The 17,728-nt window shown below is 51.0% G+C and overlaps 2 protein-coding genes across 5 annotated transcripts in view; one reads left to right on the top strand and one right to left on the bottom strand.

Moving 5' to 3' along the window:
• Nucleotides 1-11,231, top strand: part of STRC (stereocilin) — a 33,592-nt gene extending 22,361 nt beyond the window's left edge. Inside the window, exons 8-30 of one of the 2 annotated variants that reach the window (XM_010965340.3) lie at nt 70-236; nt 417-603; nt 739-854; nt 1,118-1,250; nt 1,600-1,782; nt 2,021-2,059; nt 2,242-2,409; nt 2,596-2,661; nt 3,115-3,240; nt 3,557-3,615; nt 4,407-4,530; nt 4,644-4,756; nt 6,435-6,570; nt 7,047-7,243; nt 7,444-7,534; nt 7,746-7,902; nt 8,517-8,686; nt 9,276-9,431; nt 9,834-9,976; nt 10,163-10,311; nt 10,544-10,641; nt 10,738-10,885; nt 11,074-11,231. In XM_010965340.3, the coding sequence (XP_010963642.2) occupies nt 70-236; nt 417-603; nt 739-854; nt 1,118-1,250; nt 1,600-1,782; nt 2,021-2,059; nt 2,242-2,409; nt 2,596-2,661; nt 3,115-3,240; nt 3,557-3,615; nt 4,407-4,530; nt 4,644-4,756; nt 6,435-6,570; nt 7,047-7,243; nt 7,444-7,534; nt 7,746-7,902; nt 8,517-8,686; nt 9,276-9,431; nt 9,834-9,976; nt 10,163-10,311; nt 10,544-10,641; nt 10,738-10,885; nt 11,074-11,162 (3,015 nt within the window). In that variant the 3' untranslated portion in view covers nt 11,163-11,231. Of the gene's footprint in view, nt 1-69; nt 237-416; nt 604-738; nt 855-1,117; nt 1,251-1,599; nt 1,783-2,020; nt 2,060-2,241; nt 2,410-2,595; nt 2,662-3,111; nt 3,241-3,556; nt 3,616-4,406; nt 4,531-4,643; nt 4,757-6,434; nt 6,571-7,046; nt 7,244-7,443; nt 7,535-7,745; nt 7,903-8,516; nt 8,687-9,275; nt 9,432-9,833; nt 9,977-10,162; nt 10,312-10,543; nt 10,642-10,737; nt 10,886-11,073 lie in introns of both variants that reach the window. The other variant, XM_074366022.1, reaches the window with a different exon arrangement.
• Nucleotides 11,232-11,421: 190 nt separating this feature from the next.
• On the bottom strand, nt 11,422-17,437 carry CKMT1A (creatine kinase, mitochondrial 1A). 3 transcript variants are annotated; one of them, XM_010965233.3, is made up of 10 exons: nt 17,279-17,437; nt 16,134-16,439; nt 15,305-15,503; nt 15,006-15,101; nt 14,403-14,624; nt 14,188-14,273; nt 13,945-14,068; nt 12,178-12,312; nt 11,873-11,998; nt 11,422-11,670 (listed from the first exon to the last, which is right to left on the bottom strand). In XM_010965233.3, exons 2-10 carry the CDS (start codon nt 16,280-16,282, stop codon nt 11,554-11,556), a joined length of 1,254 nt encoding a protein of 417 aa, XP_010963535.2. In that variant the 5' UTR covers nt 16,283-16,439; nt 17,279-17,437; the 3' UTR covers nt 11,422-11,553. The 3 variants fall into 3 exon arrangements, with proteins under 3 accessions (XP_010963535.2, XP_010963534.2, XP_045380308.2); XM_010965232.3 differs by having other exon boundaries at nt 17,191-17,349; XM_045524352.2 differs by lacking the exon at nt 17,279-17,437 and adding an exon at nt 16,952-17,032.
• Nucleotides 17,438-17,728: the final 291 nt, after the last annotated feature.

Raw genomic sequence — 17,728 nt, 5'->3', positions numbered from 1 at the left:
ACCCAAGAGGGGAGACGACAAGGATAGTGAGCATCTCCAAAGCTGGCCTCCATTCCTGTGTCTCCACAGGTGCCACCTTCTGAGGAGCAGGCCCTGGGTCGCCTGACAGCCTTGCTGCTCCAGCGGTACCCACACCTCACCTCCCAGCTCTTCATTGACCTGTCACCACTCATCCCCTTCTTGGCTGTCTCAGACCTAATGCGCTTCCCACCATCCCTGTTGGCCAATGACAGTGTGTAAGGACCCCGTACCACTCCTGATCCTGTCAGGGTCAGGCCAATCCCACTCACCTAGAGCAGCCCCTTCTGTTAAAACTAGGGAGAGTCTCCTTCCTGTCCATGACAGCAGGGCTGCACAGAGCTGGGAGACAGCACTTTGGAACAGGGCCAAGGGGTAAGACCCCTTACTCTCCCCAGCCTGGCTGCTATCCGGGATTATAGCCCTGGAATGAGGCCTGAACAGAAGGAGGCTCTGGCAAGGCGACTGCTGGCCCCTGAGCTATTTGGGGAAGTGCCTGCCTGGCCCCAGGAGCTGCTTTCAGCAGTGCTGCCCCTGCTCCCCCATCTCCCTCTGGAGAACTTTCTGCAGCTCAGCCCTCACCAGGTATGAGAATGATCATTTATTGACTAACCTGTTTTCCGCTGGGTGGGCTGGGCATCCGTGACATGTCTCCTTGGGAACCCCTCCCCACAAGTGTCCCACAGTGACTCCAACGTGAGCTGACCCTCCCCATCTCAGATCCAGGCCCTGGAGGATAGCTGGCCAGCAGCAGGTCTTGGGCCAGGGCATGCACGACATGTGCTACGCAGCCTGGTGAACCAGAGTGTCCAGGATGGAGAGGAGCAGGTGCGCAGGTGAGTGGTGGTGGGATTAGTGATCGTGGCCAGAGAGGGAGAGAGGCAGGTACAGCTGCCATCATGGGTAGGGTCCAAGGAAGGAAGGGGTAAGAGAGTAGGCAGTGGCCCCCAGCAGGGAGGGGCTTCAGGAGAGAGGCCTATCTATGGCGCCCGTGTTTCCTAGTTTAGTGGTCAGAGTGCTTGCTCTGTGTACCCACATGATCCCTGCCTGAGTACCAGTCTCAGTGACCACATGAAGGCCAGCTTTGTGCCCTCCTCAGGCTTGGGCCCCTTGCCTGTTTCCTGAGCCCTGAGGAACTGCAGAGCCTGGTACCCTTGAATGATCCAATGGGGCCAGTGGAACGGGGGCTGCTGGAATGTGCGGCCAACGGGACTCTCAGCCCACAAGGACGGGTGAGCCCCTTGGCACAGATCTACAAGACTCCAGGCTTTCTCTGGGTGGGGGGAGTCTATGTGGAGGACTTGCCCAGTCGTCTCAACCAAGCTTGAGCACAGTGGTGCCGGCCCTCAGCCCAACTCTGCCTTACTCCATGGCCATTCTTATTACCATCTCTTCCTGACCCCACTCCATCTGGTCTATGACATCTCCAACATATCCTCTGATGTCTTGAGCCCAGTCTGCTCCTGTCCTATCCTTGGTTCCAAGCCATAACCCAGGCCCTGGGAAACCCAGATGTGGGATTAGAGAGAAAGCTTAAGATTCACCTCTCTTTTCTCTCCATACCCAAACCTTTGGTTACAGGTAGCGTATGAACTTCTAGGGGTGTTGCGCTCATCTGGAGGAGCTGTGCTGAGCCCCCGGGAGCTTCGAGTTTGGGCCCCTCTCTTCCCTCAGCTGGGCCTCCGCTTCCTGCAGGAGCTGTCAGAGCCCCAGCTTAGAGCCATGCTCCCTGTCCTGCAAGGAACCAGTGTCACACCTGCCCAGGTGGGCCTATCTCACTCCCTGGAATCTTGAGAAAATTACAGAAGAATTACATTCAGGGATACCATCTGCCCCCCATGAAGGCTCCTTTTCCTCTGTCCCCAGAAGAGCCCAGAGCCAGGCTGGTCACTGGGGTGGTAGAGAGGGTCCTGGAAGTTTTGGAGGGCAGGCCCCAGGGACCTGCTTGGGAACTGGCTGCCAGGACCTGAGAGCTGTTGTTTCCTGTCCCATCCCACCTTAGGCTGTCCTACTGCTTGGACGGCTCCTCCCGAGGCACGATGTGAGTAGCAGCAACTTCTCAACACCCACAGAGGCCTCTGTCCCCCTTTTTCCTGGCTTCTGCATCTGCCCCTTCTCCCCTCCCAGCTCCTCTCCTACCTGCTACCTTGCTGCACTGTGATTGTCCTCTTCCCTACCACCTGGCCCGTCATCTTCAGACCTCTTGTCTCTCTTGCTCCCTAGCTGTCCCTGGAGGAACTCTGCTCCTTGCACCTTCTGCTTCCAGGCCTCAGCTCCCAGACACTCCAGGCCATCCCAAGGCGAGTTCTGGTTGGGGCCTGTTCCTGCCTGGCCCCTGAACTGTCACGCCTCTCAGCCTGCCAGACCGCAGCGCTGCTGCAGACCTTTCGGGTATGAGAGCAGCAGGGAGGATGGACAATGAGGGATGCGAGCTCTGGTTGGGAAGAGGGCATCTTCCCTGTGGCCAGGGAAGGCCTCCCAAACCTCCCCATTTTTTTAAATACACACCCAATAACGCGCGTGCGCACACACACACACACGCACACACACACACACACACAGCCAATTCTCGTGCAGGTGAAAGATGGAGTTAAAAACATGGGTACAACAGGTGCCGGTGCAGCTGTGTGTATCCCTGGTCAGGTACGTGTGGTTTATCCCGACTAAGCTCCTCTCCATGTCCCAGGATGGTCTCATATGGCTGATGCTGCTTCACACACTCCCCTTGCAGTTTTCCTGAGAGTCCACTTTAGCTCTGTGGCCACAAAGCTCTCCCCAGGTCCAGATGCAGGGCAGCATGACCTCCTTGAACATCAAAGCCACAGAGGTCTGAGAAATCTTCCAAGCCAATCACCCTCCTTTCAGATAAAGAAACCAAACCTCAGAGAGACTAAGAAAATTTAATTCATCAGGTGCCTAAATAGCAGTGATACGTGACCACAGTTGCCTTTAATGTGAGGCTTGCAGGTGTGCCCTGCTATAGTGGCACATGCCCTTCTAGTTTTGGTCCCTTCTTGCCCCTCTCGTTCCCCTTCTTCTCTGAGGCTTGCGTCCAGACCCCTTCACCTATCACTACACCGTGATCCCCACCAGCAGCCCATCCCCACCACCTGGCCAGACTGCCTGCTTCCTCTGCTTCCACTAAAGTTGCTACAGCTGGACTCAGCTGCTCTCCTGGCTGATCGAAGGCGCTACCGGGAGCTGCCCTGGTCTGAGCAGCAAGTAATTCTCCCCACTACCCCAGAATGTCCTTCTCTCGATATTTTCCACCCCCTCTACCTATCCCTCAGCCCTGTATTGGGCACTTTATCCCTAGCATCCCCTATGATGTGACTTCCTCTGCTCTTTCTCTCACCTCCCTATCCCTCTGTCTCTTTCTTTTTCTCTCTCTCCATCTCTCTCAGAGAGGAGTAGGCACTTGGGAGAGTAGGAGACTGGTGGGACTCACAGGATGGAGAGGCAGGATTGGGTCCAAGGCATTTTGGGTCCTTGGGCAGTATCTCTCCTGGGAAGCGGCTCCTCTTTCTTTCTCTTGTAGGCACAGTTTCTCTGGAAGAAGATGCAGGTGCCCACTAACCTGACCCTCAGGAATCTGCAGTGAGTAACCTATGTTGAGCTGTGAGTTTAATTTAACTAACATTTTTTGAGCCTTTACCATGTGTCGGGCACCATGTGATATGCAGGAGGTTATGAGGATGAATGACACAGAGCCCCAGCCTGTGGGTCTCCTGGCTTCTCCTCCCCGACCCTCCTGCCCTTCCATAGCATCTAGCCTGACTGGATCTATGGGATTCAGAAGATCTGGGTTCAGGTCCTAGCCCTGTCACCTATTTGTGATCTTGGGCAAGTCATTTAAACCTCTCTAAGCTTCAGTTTTTTCTGTCTGTAGAATAAGGATTAAAATGGTACCTACCTCATAGGTTAGTTGTGAAGAGTAAATGAGATGAAGTGTAATAAGATACTTAACACAGTACCTGACCCAGTGTAGTTTCTAATAGACATTTGCTGTTATTAGTTTAATTCAAAGTAACATCAGAGCCACTGACCAGGCAGAAATAAACAGGAGTAAGAAAGCATCGCCTTACCTCCACCCATAGTAATACAGCCATGGGCTTCAGACTCTGAAGACTTGGCTTTAGTCTGTTTCCCACATTTCTGGTAGAATGATGTTGGGAATGTCACTTGCCCTCTATAAATCTTTGTTTTCCTTCTCTAATAAACAGTGATGATGTTGTGGGAAGCCAATGAGAGTATCTACGGAAAAACATTTCTCAAGCCATAAATTACCATCAATGAACATCTGTACTTGTGTTGAGAGTGTTGATATGAAGGAGGAGACAGGCTGTGGCATGTGTTGACTGAACATCTACCCACTCACATACCTACAGGGCTCTGGGCACTCTGGCGGGGGGCATGTCCTGTGAGTTTCTACAGCAGATCAACTCGATGGCAGACTTCCTTGAAGTAGTGCACCTGATCTATCAACTGCCCACTGGGGTTCGAGGGAGCCTGGTGAGAGGGGTGCTTGGGCGTTAGTCAGAGCAGGGAGGCAGGGACCCTGAGTAGGGAACCCAGCCTCCATGCTCAGCTCTGTTTTGAACCTGCTTCCCAATCCTGTCCCACAGAGGACCTGTATCTGGGCTGAGCTTCAGAGGAGGATGACGATGCCAGAGCCAGAGCTGGTGACCCTGGGGCCAGAACTGAGTGGGCTGGACACCCAGCTCCTCCTGGACTTACCGTAAGGCTATGACTGGAGATACTGGACTCTCAGAAGTCTCAACCTGTGGCAGAAGATCTACCCTTAGGAAATGTCTTAGAGGTGGTGGTGTTTATCTGTCTGGAGGTTCCCTGACATCAGTTACAGCCCAAAGCAGAGGATTCTATTCAAAGTTGTTTTATGTATTGACTAGCTCCCCAAACATGTCCCCAGCATGGGACAGCTGAGGGTGGCAACACTGTGACATGGCCTGCCAAGCAATCTTAACAGAACCTAGGCCACATTAATAGAGATAGAAGAGCTGAAATGAGGGAGGTAATGTTTGGTTCTGCCCCAGAGGATTGTAGTCTGCTTAGGGCACTGTGCTCTCAGTATGTTCAGAGAAATAGATATAGAGAAAATGTACAAAACATGTGATAAATGTCTTTGAAAACCTCAGGGGCTATCAAATAGAGAAATAGATCATTAGTTTCTGAATGGCCCTATTGAGCATTACAAGTACTACTAGTGAATGAAAATCAGACTTTTACACAGTATAAGGGAAATTGTGGTAGTAAGTTCAGGCCATTGGAGCTATTCAAGCCCAATCTGGATGGCCCCGTGGCAGGAATGTTGTAGAGCAGATTCAGGGATGGGTGAGGGGTGGGAACACTACATGAACCTAAAGCTCCTCCTAAACTAGAGATTCTAGGAGTTTGTATCTCACTCATAGGCTTCTTTTTCCATTTTACCCCCATCCCCACCCCATTGCCAACCGAACTGTAAATCAGAGTAGGAAAAGGCTGGTGTCAGTCTTCCTGGGGATGAGGTGACTCCATCCTTACATTTTTATAGGCTTTTCCACAGATTTTGGCTCTTGTACTACTTGGCCCATTTCCAGAATTGGCAACCCTCGACAGAGTACAGGACGTCACTGCTGATTTTTTTTGGCAAAAGAGCCTTTTTTTTTTTTTTTTAAATGCCATTCATATCTGTTGGTTCTTTCTCAATTCTCAAATATATTGATTTTTGGAGATAATTTAGAATCCCAAAGGCCTGAATGAGGTGAAAGATCCTGGAACAATAATTGGAAGACCCAAGATCCTCATTTGTGAAAGAGGGATGAGAAAAATACCTCTCTTAACCCCAGGTTTTGTTAGGAGGGTCAAATGAGGTAACATCTAGAAGAGCTTTGTAAATTGTACAGTGCTTTACAAGTGAGGGGGCTCCTTCTCACTATGAGCAGAGGAAGGGTGGTTCTGTGGACAACAGGAATTGGGAGTAAGACCCCAACATTTGATCTCTGTGAGCTTCAGTCTTTTAATGTATCAAATGAGGAAAAATTTAATGATACATAATATTTGGGGCTTTTGGGGTTTGGGTGTAGCTCAGTGGTAGAGCACATGGTTAGCATACACGAGGCTTGGGTTCTATCCCCAGTACCTCCATTAAAAGTATATATATTTGGGGGTTTTGACTCCATTAGATGATGTAGGATTGTTTATCATCTCTTCTCAGGAGACTGGAAATATGTCACTCCCCGTGTTCTCTCCCTTCAAGCACTGTGATGGGAATGGGACCTGGGGCTATTTAATATCAGTTCCTGTCCAGGGCCACAGGGTTTGATCTGGTGTAACCTCCTGTCTGGGGAATGTGGCATTCTGTGGTCCCTTCTCAACTTGGCTCAGTTCCAGGTACCCCTGTTGTCCAATTGCTATAGGGTCCAGTTGATGGACAGACTGTCCAATGAATCCATCATGTTGGTGGTGGAGCTGGTACGAGGAGCACCAGAGCAGCTGCTGGCACTGACCCCACCCCACCGGGCCGCTCTGGCAGAGAGGGCACTACAGAGCTTGGTAAGGGTCCACCCTACTAGACTCAGGACTGTGGCCTGGCCAACCCTTACCCCTCAGACAACGCTCTCTATCTTCTAGGCCCAAACCTACACTTTTGTTGCCAAACAGGTTTTTTATCTCCAAGGCCCTATCCCCTAGATCTACCTCTGGTTCTATTCCTTCATTGTCTGCTTCATGTTTCTTATCCATATCCCTTGGAGTGTAAGAAATTCTTTGGATTCTGCCTCCCAATCTTTCTGCCTGCTCCTGTTTGGAAAAGTGAACAATGGTAGAAAGAAAAAGAAGAAAAAATGTAAAAAGAAACAATACAAAGAAAAAACAAACATAGAAAACTGAACAATGGCAATGAACTTCATAGGGTCTTGAGTTGGGAGCCAGATGAAGGCAACGTCAAAGATCTTGGTGTCTTGATCAAAGTCTGGTTGTCAGAGTCAAGATGCACTGGCACTGTTCCAAGGCCTGATGCCTTTCTCTAGGCTCCAGAGGAGACAACAGTCTCGAGGGAAGTGCTGGAGACTTTGGGCCCCTTGGTTGGATTCCTGGGGATGGAGAGTACACGACGGATCCCCCTGCAGATCCTGCTGGCCCATCTCAGTCAGCTGCAGGGCTTCTGCCTAGGAGAGCTGTTTGCCACAGAGCTGGGACGGCTGCTGCTGCAGGAGCCCATTCTTGGGTATGGCCCTCGGGGAACTTTAGATTCCAACTCAGCCTACACCCACCCCCTCAAACACTCTCATCAGTGGCAGCCCATTCAATATGCTTGAGGTCTTTGGAGCCTCGAGTCCCCAGTCCCCATGTGTCCTCTTTTCCCCCCATCCTTTTCCTCACAGTTGCCTCAGCATCCCAGCCCCTGACCTTCTTTCTGTCCCTCAGGAAACCAGAGCTGTGGAGCCAGGATGAAGTAGAGCAAGCGGGACGCTTAGTATTCACTCTGTCTACTGAGGCTATTTCCTTGATCCCCAGGGTGAGGTGAAGGAATAAAGGAGGGAGTAAGAGCAGAGAGGGGACTGGTGAGCTGTTTTGGGGAGCAAAGGCCGAGGAGGTTGAGGGCAAAGAGTGTGAAGCCTGAGTCTGGGGGAGACTGCGAAAAAGAGACGGGACTTTGGAATGACAGCTTTAGCAGTTGGCCCTGACCTGCCTGGGTCTCCCAACCCTTCCTCTACCTTCTCACCCAGGAGGCCTTGGGCCCAGAGACCCTGGAGCGGCTCCTGGAGAAGCAGCAGAGCTGGGAGCAGAGCAGAGCTGGACAGCTGTGTAGAGGGCCACAACTCACTCCCAAGAAAGCAGCCCTGGTAGCTGGGGTTGTGCGGCCTGCTGTGGAGGATCTCCCAGGTGAAACTACCTGCCTGCTTGTACGTCTCACAGGGTGAACAGGAAGGGTATCCAGCAATGCAGTCAGATTTGTGCCCTTTGAGCAGACCTGTACAATTTCTCTCTGGGCTTGGGTTTTCTAATCTATAAAGCACAGAGTTGAGATGGATGATATTCAAGGTCTCTTCTAATTCTAGGGCTCTATAGTCCTGGGAATTTATAACTGATTACATTTTTAGCTCAGGACTTCCATTTCCCTGCTCTCTTATCCCTGCTAACAGCTGACTCACCTCTGGCTTGGCTATGTGTGGAGCTCTCTGCTGGGAAGATGCTTAGGATAGGATACAGGAAGGAGATACTGTGGGGCTAGGGACCTGGGTTCTAATCTAGATTTGCCATTCAATACCTGAGGAACCCCCTCTGTCTTCCATCCATACAGCGAGGGGCTTGTTCTCTCCAGCCACTTGTTCTAATATTTGTTGAGTTCTATAAATATCACACTATGGTAATCCCTTGACCCATACTGCCCCTGTTGCCCAGTCCTCCAAAGGTTGCAGGGGTCATTCCATCTATAGATATCTCTCTGGGCATACTTCAGCACTGCATTGACCCCTGGACCTGCCTTCCCCCTTCAGAACCTGTGCCAAATTGTGCAGATGTACGGGGAACATTCCCAGCAGCCTGGGCTGCAACCCAGATTGCAGAGATGGAGCTCTCGGATTTTGAGGACTGCCTAGCACTGTTTGCAGGAGACCCAGGACTTGGGCCTGAGGAATTACGGGCAGCGATGCACAAGGCAAAACAGGTTAGTGAGGGAGAGACCAGTTGGAGTTGGAAGCAGAAAAATATGAGGAAGCTGGTTGGGTATGGGTTGGGACACAAGGGAGTGGATAGCAGGGTAAGAGGTGGGGGAAATGGGATACAGGAGAATTAGAGGGTCTGGATCCTGAGTAGAAGTCAGAGAGGATGAATATTGAGGAAAGGAAGCAGGTGCAATGGGTAAAGGGACTAGAGAAGTGGTTACCAAGCTTTAGTGTATATCGAAATCATCTGGGGAGCAGGTTTTTAAAATGCTGATATGAGAATCCCATGCTACACTCACTGAAGAAAAATATCTGAAGATGGGTCTGGGCATCTGTATCTTAACAGTCACCCCAGTGAGTCTGGCTAGAGTCTGCTACTCTTCCTGAGACTCTAGAGTCTTTCAATAACACCTTAGTCAAAGGAACCTTAATCGAGCCCTCTCATTTTATAGTTGAAGAAACTAAAGACCCAGAGAAGGCAAGTGTTTTGCTTGTAATTACATAGTTAAGGTCAGAGGCAAGACAAAGAGCCTGCATTCTGACTCCTAGTCCAGTGCTTTTTCCATTCACATTGTTCCTCTCTTTCTCTAGTTGTGGGGTCCCCCCCGGGGATTCCGTCCTGAGCAGATCCTGCAGCTGGGTCGGCTCTTAATAGGTCTAGGAGAGCGGGAACTACAGGAGCTGACCCTGGTGGACTGGGGAGTGCTGAGCACCCTTGGCCAAATAGATGGCTGGAGCTCCGTCCAGGTGACGTCTTTCCTCCTCTCTACCACCTTCCAAACATCCATCCCACAGATTCACGCCTCTAGGTCATCTAAAGCCCAAGGAATTATTTTTTTCCCTATGATCCTGCCTGGCCTTTCCTTCTATCTTTTCTTAATGCCCCATACTCGTAGCCTTAGGAAGTCTGTGATTTATTCACTCTGAGGCCCTGGCCACTTAATACTTCCTCCTGCCTCTTTCCTTTTGGCCTCTTCTTTTTCTGTCATCTTTTTTGGATCCTCAACCTTCCCCATGGCTATTGCATCTTCAGGTCTTAATAACAAAAGAATTTAATCCAGGAGCACTTGTCCCTTCCCTAATCAGTTCCCCATCCATGAATTCCCCATGACTTCTCTCCTTATCCTGTGGCCTCCACCCCCACCCCAGCTCCGGGTTGTGGTCTCCAGTTTCCTGCGGCAGAGTGGCCGGCACGTGAGCCACCTGGACTTCCTCCACCTGACTGCGCTGGGTTACACACTCTGTGGACTTCGGCCAGAGGAGCTGCAGCATATCAGCAGTTGGGAGTTTAGGTCACCTGTGGAGGGGGGCCTGGGCTGTGGTGCTGAGGTCAAGGTGGGCTCACTGGGGAGGGAAGGATCATGAAACAGTGGTTCCATGGAGGAAGGGACCTTACTTGAAGCCATCTTGACCACCATCTCATGACTACTGACCCTATCATTGTGACTGAATCCTTCCTTCCTTCCACCCTTCCACAGCCAAGCAGCTCTCTTCCTGGGCCACCTGCATCTCCAGTGTTCCGAGGAGCAACTGGAGGTTCTGGCCCAGCTCCTTGTGCTGCCTGGTGGTTTTGGCCCAGTCAGTAACTGGGGGCCTGAGATCTTCACTGAAATTGGCACTATAGCAGGTAGGGAGACTGGGCCATTGCAGGTGCTGGTTGTCAGGGGTTGGTTTCCATACCTTGGGTGGACTGTGTGGAGGACCCGCTCTGGAATTCTTCAGGTGGGAGTCTGAGAAGGTGTTGAGGTAAGAAGTTGGAGTTGTGATGGGGAAGGTCTACAGGAGGGCACTTTGGGAGTAGCTGGAGGAGAAGGCCAGTATGAGATACATTTGGATGCCCATCCCACTTGCTTCAACAGCTGGAATCCCGGACCTGGCTCTTTCAGCACTGCTGCGGGAACAGATCCAGGGCCTTACCCCTCTGGCCATTTCTGTCATTCCTGCTCCTAAATTTGCTGTAAGTATTGATGGACTGGGGTCTGGGGTGACCGCAAGGTAGCCAGGGCCCAAAGAGGGCTACAGTTGAGGTAGTGATTCCTGCTTCTATCCCCAGGTGGTGTTCGGCCCCACTCAGCTATCTAGTCTCACCAGTGTTCAGGCTGTGGCTGTCACTCCTGAGCAAATGGCCTTTCTGAGTTCTGAGCAGCGACGAGCAGTTGCATGGGCCCAGTATGAGGGGAAGGAGAGCCCAGGACAGCAGGGTGAGTTCTCAACTGCACAACTTGATGCTCCAACTGTGACTCAGAATCTGAACCCTAACATGGTACTGGCTGGCTCATAGAAGCCTTCAGAGATCTCTGGAGTGAAGGGATCTACAGGCAGATAGTCTCCAAGTAACAACCCGGGGAGCAGGGTTGTGATATTCCTTCCATTCTCTGTCTCATCATAGGTCGAAGCAGAGCCTGGAGTCTCCAGGACTCGTCACAACCCTCCTGGACCCTGGCATTGACCATCTGCTTCCTTGGCAACCTGCTATGAGCCTGTCTCTACAGTTAGAGATTGTTGGGAAAGACATTTTAAGTAATAATGAATAAAGTGCAACTGGAAGTGCTTTCTAATTATCCTCGGGAAGCTGATGAGGACTATGGGGAAAATGCTAATGCTTTCCACCTGAGAATCAGCATTCCTGTCATGCCATATCTGGAGTCTCTTTCCATCATAAATAACCCTACTGCCTCTTTTCCTTTCCTGGAGGCTAATTCCTCCTCACCCCACCATTAGAAATAACACAGACAGCTGAAGCATAGCAAGGAGTCTTTACTAGGACAAAGGGCATGAGGGGAAAGGGGGCATCCAGAGCAAGGAGAAGGGACCACCATTACAATGGCAGAGGTGGTGGGAATCTTGAGTCATCTGCTGGGGACGGGAGTTAATGCTTGCTGGGGATGAGAGGTGGAGGGATGCGGATATCCTGGCCTCGCTCCAGTCGCCGTTCACAGTCAATCAAATAGTTTACTCCATCGATGACCAGCTGCACCAGCTCCACCTGAAGGACACTAACTCTTGATCTCCGCTTCCCACAACCCAAGTTTCTCTCTTTAGCACTGATTTGCCTGCTCCGAGAACTCATTTCCAATTTCCTCCCCATTCAACCTAAATTTTTTTTCAGATTCTATTACATTCTTGAGGCTCACTCACTGCCACATTTTAACCCCCACAGACCTATCCTTAATCCCTAAGGATCTCACCTCTGACTTGCCCAGTCGGTCCAAATTAGAGACGTCAAAGACACTGCCTGTGGCAGCTGTGTCCACTCCTCCAGTCCCACGCTTTTGGAGTCTTAGGTTCTCCAGGATCTTTGGGAAGCGGCTATCCTACAGTGGGGATGAGGGTCGGGGGCAGGGTCAATAGGGGCAGAGACTGGTCCTACCTGAAAGAGCCCCAAACCTGACTCTAGCAACAATATGCTCCTTTTCAAAGTATCTACTCCCTCCCACCCACACACAGCCATCTTCCTCCCTCATATCCCTCACAAACCCCACAACTCCTTTACTTTGCTTAGCAGGGGCAGTTTGATGTGAACTCCTGCCCGAAGTCCAGTGCCCAGGTTAGACGGACAGGTCAAGATGTATCCCAAACGCTCATTCCACATGAACTCCCAGCCACGCTCCTGGATCAGCCGCTCCACCTGAATCCACAAAGGCTTTGTTAGCGAAGGTTCAGGGATATGTGAACCCTTCCTTAGCCAGATCCACAGGAAACCTATAAATATGTCTAGAACCAGAAACTTGGGATGTGGAAGAATGACACTGCTTTTTATTCTTGGTGGAAATGGTTCGTTATCATGCATACAAGGTAATTTTGATGTTGCAAGCCCATAACGATGAGATTGTGGAAGAGAAACTTGAGGGAATGCTGCATTAAGGATGATCTAGGGAAATGAGCGGGGGTGGTAAACTAAATTGAGAAAGGACTGATTATTCAATGAGTTCCACATGCATTGACATCTTTGCTTTGCTAATAAGCCTAGAACTTGGGAGAGTTCTTTCAGCCAGAAAATGAGGGTGGAGGCTTTGCAACAGGAAGAGGCAAGAGAGCTTCTAAGTTAGCTGTGGAAAGAGCACATGTGAGAGAGCAGAGAGAAAGGTGAAAACAATTCAGAAGAACTGGACTAATAGTTGTGGTGGGTGGGGGAGGAGTGTGGGGAGCATGTTTTTATTTCACTTAAGCGTCCTAATCATGAAGATGACAATTAGAGTTGAGGAGACTGGGGATCTGCCAAAGTGCCTAAAATGAAGACCACAACCTAACATGAGTAAGGGGAACCCTATTTATAGTTCAGAAGAATCATGGCCTCAGGGGATCTTGTACATGCTGAACAAGGGAAAAACCTTCCGTCTAGAATAATCATAATAGCAGCTAACACTTAGTGAACACTCACTACGGGTTTTACAGGCTTTATCTCACTTAATCCCCACAACCTAAAATGTAGGAAGTCTTATCCCAGTTTTACAGATGAGAAAACTAAGGCTTAAAATTTAAAAAGTACTTTCCTACCCACTTACAGTCAGAATATGTCATCCATTACTTGCCAAAAATAATAGAAACGTCTCAGCTAGATCTAAAAGGAAGACGAACTCTCTCTTCACAAGTCCAAAATAGAACTGTGTAAATGAGGACATACAGTAAGGATTCAGTTTATGGGGATTTCTAATCTAGAACTGAATATGTAGACCTAATCCATATGGGATTGAGGATTCACTTCAACCCTTCATGTGGAGCCACACATTCTGGAACTTAAGTTGTTCCATCCTCTACCTTCCTTGGTTTCCTTCACCCTCTCTGCTTAAAATCTAGACGTGATTCTTAAGTAAGAATGACAGAATCCAGAGTCAAGGCCTACCTTGGCTCAGAACTGGGTGGTAACATTAGAATCATGAACACACCAATCTTTCACTCCCTGCATCTATCAGGGCTCAAACCTTTTCCTTATCTGCACACCCAGCCATCCCACACCACACCCCCAAGGCACTGGCCATCTCACATATTCTCTCTTTGCATTATCTGGCAACTGCTTTATTTACTTCCTTAGATTCCTGATAGTCTTTCTCTCTTCTTGTTCTTAGGGTGACCATATATCCTGGTTTTCCCTGAACAGTCCTGACTTATACCTATTGTCCTGGAATAATTGATGGTGATCCCTTTCACTATCCAAAGCGCCCTGGGTTGGTTGATAAATTATATGGTCAGTCTACCTATTCTAGTCTTTGTTTTCTCCTTAAGTCCTCCCACCTAGTTCCCTAATATATTCTTCCCCAACCTCTTTGAGGCCTCGGCAGAATCTTTCAAACACTTTTTTCATGTTGCCACCCTTCTCCATGGAGATGACCCGTGTATGATCCTCCTCGTTCACCCAGATCAAGAAGCTCTTCTCATTGTTGTGCCTGAAGGCAGGAGAGAGGGATGGACAGGGATCAAGAGGCAGAGCAAGAATTGGGGGAGACAGAGAAAAAAGGGCACTTACAGGGGCACGGGGACAAAACAGGTAAGGCATGCCTCATACCAGATTCCACGAGCATCTGGCCAATCTCGAGCCATTCCTGCTGCAGTCAACAATGGGGACACAGGCTTATCAAAGAGGAAGTGGTCCTGGGGAGAGTAAAAGGACTCGGGTTAATCATCCTCACAGTAGCCCGTCTGCCTCATCTGGCCCGGCCTCCCCTCTGACACTTCTTTCCACCTGCTCCTCCCACCCAGCTCACCCTCAACGGCCCTCACATCAATAAGCTGCTGCTGCTCAGCCTCTGTCATCTCACTGAGCCGATAGTAGCGTCCAGCCAGGTCACCCTTCAGGCCACTCAGCGCATCCACCACGACACGTTCCACCTCTCGCCGCTCTGCCCGAGTGCAGGCTGGAGGTAGGCTGAGTCCCCGGATACTTCGGCCGGTTCTGACTCTCGAGGACAATACATACCTCTCATCAAAGTAGCCAGAACGGATCTGGGGAATAAGAGAAATTAATATGTCACAGAAACACAGTGGATGGGAGCTCAGGGCCTTGGGAAAGGAGAGACCGTGAGGTCTAGAGGGTCCTCATTGCCTGCATTGGAAGGAGAAGCTTATTGGGCAAGGGCTCCAATTGAAGGGGCATTATGAACCCTTCCTCAAACTGCCCACCTTGGGGTATGGCCATTCTCATCCACCCTCTGCTTTCCTCTCCACATCTGCTGCTCCTTAACATACAATTCTTTCCCCCATGCTTAGACTAAAAGCTCAGCAGTATAATGACTAGGAGTCAGGGAATAATTAAGGTGATGGGATCGGAGAAACAGAATGTTGTACATAAGGCTATACAAATCAGAAGTGGAATATTTGACCTACCTTGCTGGCATCCAGGTCAGTGGTATGTTTCATCGTCCGGGGGTCATATCCATTGTGTCGCTCTTGGATCACAGGGTCAAACAGCTCAGCAAAAACCTGAGGGAGAGTTAAGAGGGAGAGGGTGGTTAAGGAGAGGGAATCCCTTCCCAGGCATTAGTTGTGGCTTGATTTTACAGGGTCAGAAAACATGAGAATGGATGGTCCAGTCTTAAGGGAAAGTGAGGGGTCTTTAGGGGGAAGGAGCTGGGATTACTGGGAAGATGAGTTGGGTCACCAGGGAAACTCTGGGGGCCCCCTACCTCATAGGTCTCCTCATCTCCAGCTACCATGCCCACAGTCTTGATGAAGGGGTGGCCGGGGTTGTCCACGCCAGTCTGGATACACTGATCTAGCGTCCAACCAGTGGGTGTGGTCTTGTCGCAGAGCCGGGCATAGACTGCTGGGGTCAGGTGACTGGCCATGCAGTTGTTGTGCTTTCGGAGGTCTGGGTACTCAGCGCTAGGGAGGGGGTACCCAGTAACCATGGAGGGAGGGCACAGGGGGCCTAGACCCGGTGCAGTCAGCTGGGAGCTGTCCAGTTAGCCATATCTGGCTTTGCTCCTTGGGAGGAGGGAGATTAGAGGGAGGCTAAACCTTGGAAATCTCATTAGGGACTTTCAGGGTCTATTCTTTCCCAACAGTTCTAGCTTCCTCTGGCTGGCTGGCTCAATTCCCCCAGATCTGCTCAGTTCTTTCCTCCCATGGGCACAATATTAGAGATGGGGGAGGGGAAAGACTAAGGAGGGGAATTCAGGAAACAGGAGAGAACAGCAGGAAAAGGAGATGGAAGAGAGCAGAAAGGATAGTTCCTGGTCTCTCAATTAGGGATTTGGGCAGAGTAGGTGCAGCCAGAACACGCAGGGCCAGAGCTGGCCCTGGGGGCGAGGACTGCGGGTTCCAAGTCCCTGGGAATGCTTTCGCCTTATGATTCTGGACTCCACCCCCGCCCCACTGAGGTTTCCAGGCTGTACAGAGCTGCGCTCCAGAGCCTTCGTAATTATAGCCCTTCTCTGTTGCCCGGATCCTCATCTCCATCCCCATCACCAACTACCCGTCCTCTCCCGATCCCCCGCGCGGAGACACTGTTACCTCGGGGGATATAGCCTCCGTCGTTCACTGGCGGCTCGAACAGGTTCTGGACGGAGCAGAAACCCAGCGGCTAGAGACCCTGCTCCAGCCAAAGCCAGGAGCCTGAGCCCTGGGCGGGCAGACAGTAGACGAGAAAAGGGACCAGCCATGGCTTGAGGGTCCGGCTACAGAATCCCGGAGCAGGAGATGGCTCAGGACAGGAACCCGAAGGGAGGATGCAAACAGGCGGACTGAGGGCCGGAACTGGATGCGACGCTGGAGCCGAAATGGGGGCTGGAGCGGGAGTGGGAGCCGGTGCCGACCAGACTGCAAGAGAGGCGCAATGAGCTAGCGGCGGCGGGTGGAGGAGAGCGAGGCCAGAGCTGCAATCTCCAGGGGTGGGGCTCATGGAGGCCCCGCCTTCCTGCCTGCCTCAGCGCTAGGTGTGTGGGGGCAGAGGTAGGCACCACCCACCAGGTAGATTAGGGGGACCGGAGATTTGCACTCCTAGGCCGGGGAATGGGCTCATCGGAGATGAGGCCGTCCAGATTTCAGCACCAAGTAGAGGACAGCACCCAAGGGGACAGACGAAACCCAAACACCCTTCCCCAAAGCCTCTCAGTTTAAACGGAAACCCGATTCGTTACTCTGTGGATGTGAAAGGGTGACACTGCCCAACCTCTTTTCGGTTTTCAGCCTGACCCAGCAACCTCTCCATCTTCCCAGGGGAGGCGGCCTCGGGGAGACCGTGGAATAAAGAGATATCAGAAGAAGCCAGAGAAAGTACACAGAGGCATTCACTGGGAAACCAACCCCCGCCCCCGCTTGCTCAAGGTCACCTTTTCCTTAGAACCAGGAAGAGGACCAAGGCTCCTCCCTGTCACACCTGTGTTCTCCTTACAAGGTTGTGGAAAGTTTCCCTGAGAGAAATCAGAGAAACACGAACCCTTACCCGATCTATGCTGTGTTCCCCACCCCCACCCTGCCCCCAAGTCTGAAGCCCTGCTATGTCCTGCCTCTGCTTCCCGTGATCCCCACCTTTCCCCTCCTCTACCTTCCTCCCCATCTCCTACTTCACCTTTGATATTTTACTTCTCAGCTTCTTTTCCAGGATCCGTTTGCTGCTCACAGGACTCCCTCTGAGTATTCTCTGCAAGCTTGCCTACCTGTTAGTTGTGCTGGGCGTGGGGCTGGAGTTGGGCGGAGAATTACAATATTTCCTCCTCCTCCTCTCCTTTCTCCTCGCTCTGCTCTCCGTAGCTCCCAGTTCCTGGACTGAAGGGGAGTGTAAGTAAGGTGAGGTGAAGGGTGTGGTAAGATGACGAGGTGTAGGAGTGGAACAGGCAGGCACAGGTCTCCAACCACCACATGTGTTTCCTCTCTTGGCTCCCTAATGCTACTTGAGCCAGAGTGTAAGGAGGAGTTGTGTCCAAGGGCATAAGGTCACCAAAGAATCTCTGCCTTCCTCCTCATCCCTCTCCTCCTCTCTGTCCTTACAAGGTGCATATTCAGATTTGAAAGGGCTTTGTTCCCATACCTCCAAGTGTGGCTTCACCTTTGTCCTGGCAGGAAGGAGAATAAATGCTGGAGCTGCAATAGAGATGTGTGCTTCAGTA

This window comes from Camelus bactrianus, chromosome 6 (genome assembly GCF_048773025.1).
Source record: "Camelus bactrianus isolate YW-2024 breed Bactrian camel chromosome 6, ASM4877302v1, whole genome shotgun sequence".
Lineage (NCBI taxonomy): Eukaryota > Metazoa > Chordata > Mammalia > Artiodactyla > Camelidae > Camelus > Camelus bactrianus.
The sequence above is the reverse complement of the archived record's forward strand: the minus strand, read 5'-3'. Positions and strand labels throughout refer to the sequence as shown.

What these genes read in the sequence shown, in the direction of transcription:
- CKMT1A (XM_010965233.3), bottom strand. Translation starts at nt 16,282, where the DNA reads ATGGCTGGTCCCTTTTCTCGTCTACTGTCTGCCCGCCCAGGGCTCAGG. An exon ending in CGGAGGCTATATCCCCCGAG is followed by an intron (nt 15,504 to 16,133) that starts GTAACAGTGTCT and finishes CCCCCTCCCTAG; the next exon opens with CGCTGAGTACCCAGACCTCC. An exon ending in AGCAGCAGCAGCTTATTGAT is followed by an intron (nt 14,274 to 14,402) that starts GTGAGGGCCGTT and finishes TACTCTCCCCAG; the next exon opens with GACCACTTCCTCTTTGATAA.